This window comes from Mytilus trossulus, chromosome 4, assembly GCF_036588685.1.
Source record: "Mytilus trossulus isolate FHL-02 chromosome 4, PNRI_Mtr1.1.1.hap1, whole genome shotgun sequence".
Lineage (NCBI taxonomy): Eukaryota > Metazoa > Mollusca > Bivalvia > Mytilida > Mytilidae > Mytilus > Mytilus trossulus.
This window is the reverse complement of record NC_086376.1, coordinates 65,783,747-65,790,877: the sequence shown is the minus strand read 5'-3', so window position 1 is coordinate 65,790,877 and position 7,131 is coordinate 65,783,747. Positions and strand designations below refer to the sequence as shown.

The window sequence follows — 7,131 nt, the reverse complement described above, 5'->3', positions numbered from 1 at the left end:
GATGACATTCTTAACTTCTAAAATCATGTAAGCATACCAATTTTTGTGCAGTTTAGTAATCTAAATTTGAATTATTATTGTTCCTTATTTCATTACTCTCTTCTCCAATGTACACATTCTATATTGACCAATGAACAAATTTTAATATACTTATAAGTAAAACAACATTTATAACATGTGAAAAATAGATATAAACTAATCATTTTGGATTATTATTACATGGCAGCTTGAGAAGTGTAAAACATATATCAGTCAGATTAAAATATAACCTCTCAGTGCTCCTGTTTTCTTATATGTTGCAACGACATACAAAATATATACAAGTACATGTGGCATTATGAGAAAAATTGGCAAGAAGACTAAGACATATTTTGAATACCTTTTTATTCCTTAATCCACATCTATATACATGTACACTTTTTATTTGTTAAATGGTAGGTCTATAAGAAAACATTTAGTTCTAAAGGCACTTTTGAAAGTCATAGCACTTGAAGGAAAATAATTTTTAAAACAAATACAGAAATAAAATTGATTTCCATTGAAAATAAAGAATTTATACAAATTTTAAGCAATGCAGTTGACTCTTTAAAGCTTAAAAAATACATTGAAGCTTGATAGTAAGCTAAGACAGTACCATTTTCTTAAGCTGAAGTCAGTTAAAGCTCTATCACGATATGAGTCATCCATACAAATGTATGTTGTCATATCCTTATCTTTTTCTTTTTTTTTAATACCTTAATCTATTTAGAATATTACAATTGTAAATACATGAAGTGGACAATTAAATGTTGAATACTTTATAATCAACCTTGTCTTTTGGGCCAAACTTTAAATTACATAATATAAACATAATAAGTTCAACTGTCTTGCATAAACTGATCTATGCTATTCTCTATCAGCCAAACCTGCATAAGACTATTCTCAGGTGCTTTAGTTATACAACATGTATGATTGTAGTGAATATGAGTTCTACAAAATACCTGTATAGAAGGGATTATTTTTAGCACTGTAATACAAGGTAAAACAATCAAAGAGAAATTAAGTTTTAAAAATTTGGCACTTTTTAATCAAATCATAATTGTTGACATTTTTTATGATACCATGGCATACACTCCTTTTCAAAATTCCATCTTGGCCTACTGCAATTTTCATACAATATATTTTTTAACATACACCATAGTTCTTAATTTACAAAAAAAGTAAATATTGTATTAACAATTAAAAAGTAATATTGCACTCTCATCACATCATTAAAATCTTGGTCAAGTTGTCCTTCCATACAAATTCACAATCATCTTCTATAACATTTTTTTTCATACATTCTGTATCATATGTAAACTAGTGCTATCCTAATAATAACTTCAGTCCTATCACTACTACGTTGATTCCAATGAGAGGTACTGAAATAAAGACAGAAATATCAAAATGAAAGTATGTTCAATGGATGAAAATATTACATAAAACTAATCTTTACTCTGAAATTATTACATTTTAATCTTACATCATATATAAGTCAAAATTTGTCTTATCCAACATTCCTCTCATATTTGACTTTTACATTGAATTTTACATAAATAGTCTAGTAAAGGAATACCACATGAGGAGAGTTTAGTATTTCACCCTACTGAATCATAAAAAGGGACTGTTTACTCCCTTTTTTTTTATTAATAAATCAAATACATCTAGTTAAATACACACAATTCTTCTTTTATTCTATAAATACAATTTTGTGTAGTGATAACCTTAACCTTTTGCATTTTATTTTAGTTGAGATATTACAATATACATGTAAATGTCAGACAGTGTTCTAATCTTCATCCATAATTAGTAACCTAGCTCACAATGTATGATATCAAACAATGGTTAAAAATATCATGAAGGCTGTCAGTTTTTAATCAGAGTGTTCAACATCTTATTTCATGTTACATGTATAAGCGTATGACAATGGATTTGAATGCTTCCAAAGGGAAAAGGACAAAGATTGTCCATCAAGAGACAGATCCTGACAAATTATAAATGAATAACATATGAATTATGCATTTTATTTTAGAGCTAAAATACAAGAATGCAGCACAAAGTGTAACAGCTTGGGCTATTAAGACTTATCTTGTCAGTTTTCTGAATTCTAGATAAGTTTGGTATTTTTCTCAAACTAATCTAATAATACATGTATGGGGCACCCGGCAGGTGTTACCTGTGAAAGAAGAGGAAGTTTGTATTATTTATATGATACCTTTATTTTGGTAACAAATATATACAAATCTATGGAAAATCATATAAATTGTATTCAACAATATGGTAGCCTCAGGCATTCAAGCCCAATAAATGTGCAAGTTCAGTGGAGGTTTTTTAACGATGTTTTATTCAAAAGTATATATTTTTTTCTTTTTATAGTTTTCTTGCTGTAAACAGGACTTTACCCACTACAAACTTACTTCTCATAACTGTTCTTATAGATCTAATCAAATTTAATATCTGTGTTTTCATTCCAGGATCTTCACCAAAGCCTCTCTGATCTGTACCCCAACCAACTGAAAGTAAAACAAAATATATACTATAATAATATTAAACACTAAATTACAGAATATTTTTTTTAAATTTTTTATCAGAAACATACATGTATCAATCAGCAGATTTTCCACGATATTGAAAAAGAGGATCCTCTGATAGCCATCATTCGGACTGATGTGTGTAAAAAATATGTGCATTTAATTATTGTTCGACAAGCAAATATTTCAGCATCTCCAAAATTAACATTTTTCCAGAGTGTTCACAAAATGAGTGAACGAGCAGTTTATGTTGAAGCTTTTAGAATTAGATCAGATCGATCATCATTGTTTAAATTAAGAGTTAGTGCTCATTACCTTGCCATTGAAAGAGGAAGATATCTGCATTGTAAAAGTGCCCAGAGATCAAAGAATTTGTGAGATCTGTTAAAGTGGCGAAATTGAAAATAAACAACACATGCAGCTAAACTGCAGAGGTTACTCCAGTATTAGAGAGACTTTTGTATAAAAATGTTCAAATTACAGGAAAAAATATAACCAAATTGTGTGACAAAAAGAAAATAAATCTTATACATGTACTTAATAGTAAAACATCTTTAATATATGGCACTAAAACTATCTTCCTCTTTTGAAACAAATTGTTTAAATGCAAGAACTAATCTATTGCAATAGATTTTCATTTTACCTGACATTTTTTTAATCACATATTTATAATTGTTGTATTTTACTACCATGTAAATTGTTTATCCACTCGGTTATTACCATTTATTGTATAAAATGTGTTTGTGCCAATGAAATATTGTCTATTGTCACAAAACTTTTTAGAACTCAGACTTATGAATTAACCAATCAGTATACTGGATTTGGTGTTTCGATTACAAATTTTGTTCTTTGACGATGTTTAATACATTTTGTACATGTAGTTTTCAAAGGTACCAGGAAAAAAAAAATAATATGAGTGCTGAGTGAAGTTTTAGGACCTTGGATCCAGAAATGTTTCTGTATTTTCGTTTCTTTTTCAACAGATTCTAGAGCAAAAATATGCTTGAATTAAAAGAATAGAACCTGCTGCATATTATTTACTATTACAAATGTACAAAATGTATTCATGTAAAATCTTTTTCTTTTCCTGCTTTGAAAAATCTCCCCAAAATTGAATTATAGAGTAAGAGTTCATAATCTATATAGAAGGTAGAGATAAACTCAAACTTTTTTTCTGGAGAAGATCCCCTAGGGTTTTATGACTCCCTACATTAATTCCGTGTGGCAGATCATTCAAGGTCTTGGTTAGGCTAGGGTTTGTACAACAGTACACGAATGCCCCACTCGCACTATCATTTTTTATGTTCAATGGACCGTGAAATTCGGGTAAAATCTCTAATTTGGCATTAAAATTAGAAAGATCATATCATAAGGAACATGTCCACCAAGTTTGAAGTCAATTGAACTTCAACTTCATAAAAAACTACCTTACCAAAAACTTTAACCTGAAGCGGGATAGACGGACGGACGAACGGACGCACATACCAGAAAACATAATGCCCCTCTACTATCGTAGGTGGGGCATAAAAACATACATACACTACATATACTTGTATAAATATGTTGGTTGGAAACTGTCTAAAAGTAAAATTGAGACAAGTTTTGCTCCATTATAAATGATAAATCTAGAGCCATATTCAAATTCATAATATACACTTACTTTTAGCAAGAAAACGTTCTTCGTGTAGAATGCACACTGCATTCAAACACAATATAACGGCTTCGATTAATGAGTATAGACCAAATGCCATTTCAAAGCTGTGTGTTGTTGGCAATTTTTTTTATTCAATGTCAAATTACATCACTAATGAAATCTATCCATTTTCCTTTTCTCAAACGTACTAGTGACTTCATATTATTTTCTAAAATATTACCCGAACCCGAACATAGCGAAATAATTCCGGATAAAAAAAGTTTATTTCTTTCGTCACTGAGAAGATTTTTTCGGATTTGAAAATATTTCAAATATTTGAAAAAAATATATTTTTCAAATTTAATAACTTGACAGCAGTTCTGGAAACTTTAATAAAGCCAGGAAGTAATTATTTTAAAAAGGTCAAAAGGCCAGTTTTAAACTTTAATTAAGAATTGAAAGCTTCTTTTTGTAACTTCAAGTCAGTCATTGGAGTGTAAAAGCGTTGACCGAAATACATTTTGTGTGAAGCGCTTTATTCTAAAAATGTGCGCAAGGTCAAAGCTTTTACAACCCTATCATGAAGTTACAAAAAGAAGCATTTAATACTTATAATTACATTTTTTAACCGTATGATCATGAAAACACGAATTTTATATATTTTTATTTAATCCACCTGTCCACTTTATTGTAGGACCACATGTTATTCATGGCTCACTAATATTATTTTCTACAGCGAAAAATTGGGTTTTGACCTAAACTTTGATATATGTAAAAATTTAGGCAAAAATAAAAAAAAAGGTATTTACCGAAAAAACAGCTCAAATTAAATTTTCAAATGATTGGGAGAAAATGCGAGATTTTTATTTACAGAATCAAGGCAAATTGGACACTTACTTTTCATTCAAAAGGTCATTTGACTAATAAAATTATTTAGATTTAAAGCACCCCCAAAAAACATTTGTTAACAAAATACAGACTCAGCAATCACTGTTTAAGAATCATAGAAACGGCAGAAATGAACGATTTATCAATGCATGTGGTAAACATGAGATATTACCTCGACATGAGAAGATATATATGTTTATACTGTAAATTAATTCAAATTCTATTGAAAATAAAATGCACTTTATTCTGAAATGCTCTCTTAACAATAACCTCAGAAGAGATGTGACTGATTATCTATAAAAAAAAATATCCCAGTTTAATTAATTCAGACATAAATGATCTTATTACATGGATCATGAGTAATGCAGATATCAGGGTTTTTTTTATGTACTTTATGTTTATACTGTGATTAAGGCCGTCTGCTACTTAAAAAATCAGAAAACTAGCAAAACTATCTCCCCTTGACCACAGACCCTTTCCTCATGCATTTGAACTATTATTTTATGTTTCTGTATTAATGTTTATGTCATGTTGTTAATAATGTTATGCTCTGAATGAGTCCTTTAATTTGGAAAATAAAAAATATTGTATTGTATATTGTATAGTAATAGTCCTTATATCATGTTTTAGACTCAGTGACATTCCTTAAGCTTGTATATGTATTTTCGTAAACTTACTTAACAAAAGAAATCATATATATTTGTAGAGACGAACATGTCGTAAAGCCTATAAAATAGTGGCAAGGGTGTGTATGATACCATTTGTCAAACTTTATTTTCAAACCATTTTTTTTCTTTTTTCACAAATTTGGAAATTTTTATTTCAATAAAAATGATTAATTACTGAGAAAGAAATTTATATTTTGCTAGAATTATTATTTTTCTGTTCCTAAAATTTATTTATTAAAATGCTATATTCTTTTCGTCAAACTAAATTTGTCATAACTTTTTTTATTGGTTTGTTAGTTGAATTCTACTCACTTTCGTTTACCTGTTAAATTACATACCTTTTTACTTCACTCAAAGATTTGCTTTCACACGGTAAACACTTAGTTCTTATTATATATTATTTTTGAAATTTGAGTTGAAGCGTCGATCAACACATTTTGGTAGTTTTGAGAATATTTTTTAACCCGCCCACCCGTGCCCATTTTTACTTTTGGGTATTTCAATATTTTCTCTACTGGTTTAGGGTTAATTCTTATGTATTAACAATTTTTGAATTTCTATATTGGTCATTCTTAAATTTGTTTATTGAATAGTATTGAACTATTGTGTTGTGTGAATTCATTTCATTAGCCTAATAAATGTTTTTATTGTATTGGTTGTTTCATGTTTTTGAAAGTAATTTCACAGAAAATCATTTTCCACTGTGAATTTTCGTCCGAAAGAGGTCCTCAAATGTTACGATTCCTCAGAAGTAAAGACGGGACTCAATAAAGAAAACTACCTATCGTTAAACTTCCCAGAAATTTAGTTACTAGATAGTGGTTATATACAAGGCATTCTTCAATGAAAAATCAGATCTATGTGATCCAGTGAGCTATCGACCAATGCTTCATTTAGACAGAGACATATAATACATTATATGTCTCTGATTTAGACCACTCAGATTTGCGCCATTTTCGAGTCAAGTCAAAGTCATGGACAGCTGGAGAAAAACGAAGATATGCAAGAAAAGCGATGAGGTTTTCTCATTGCTATGTAAATAGTTATTATTTTAGTGCTTTGAATACTTTATGTGATAAAAGAACTTTCCGTGCTTTGATTTATATAAAATGTGTTTTATTGTTCTCATTATTTATGTACACGTATTATTGTTATTGAGATATTAAAGGTTACAACTGAACTATAAACGTTTTGTTTTGTTTGACTGACTCGTAAAGACTATCATGCGCGTAGCTACGTTTACGTCAAAACGCCCGGGCGTACACTGATTTTTGGTTAAAAAAATATTTTAATCTCAATAATTCAAAAAGATCTGGTTTAAAGCACATCAGTCTTGTAAATCTTTCTTCAAAATCTTATAACTGCGAACAAAAGGTGACGAAAGGAGTACATT

The 7,131-nt window shown here is 29.2% G+C and overlaps 1 protein-coding gene across 1 annotated transcript; it reads right to left on the bottom strand.

The window, feature by feature from the left end:
- Positions 1 to 367: 367 nt before the first annotated feature.
- On the bottom strand, positions 368 to 4,387 carry LOC134715773 (immediate early response 3-interacting protein 1-like). Its single transcript, XM_063578206.1, has 3 exons — positions 4,210 to 4,387; positions 2,436 to 2,531; positions 368 to 1,400 (listed from the first exon to the last, which is right to left on the bottom strand). The coding sequence occupies exons 1-3, from the start codon at positions 4,298 to 4,300 to the stop codon at positions 1,345 to 1,347; spliced, it is 243 nt and encodes an 80-aa protein (XP_063434276.1). The 5' UTR covers positions 4,301 to 4,387; the 3' UTR covers positions 368 to 1,344.
- Positions 4,388 to 7,131: the final 2,744 nt, after the last annotated feature.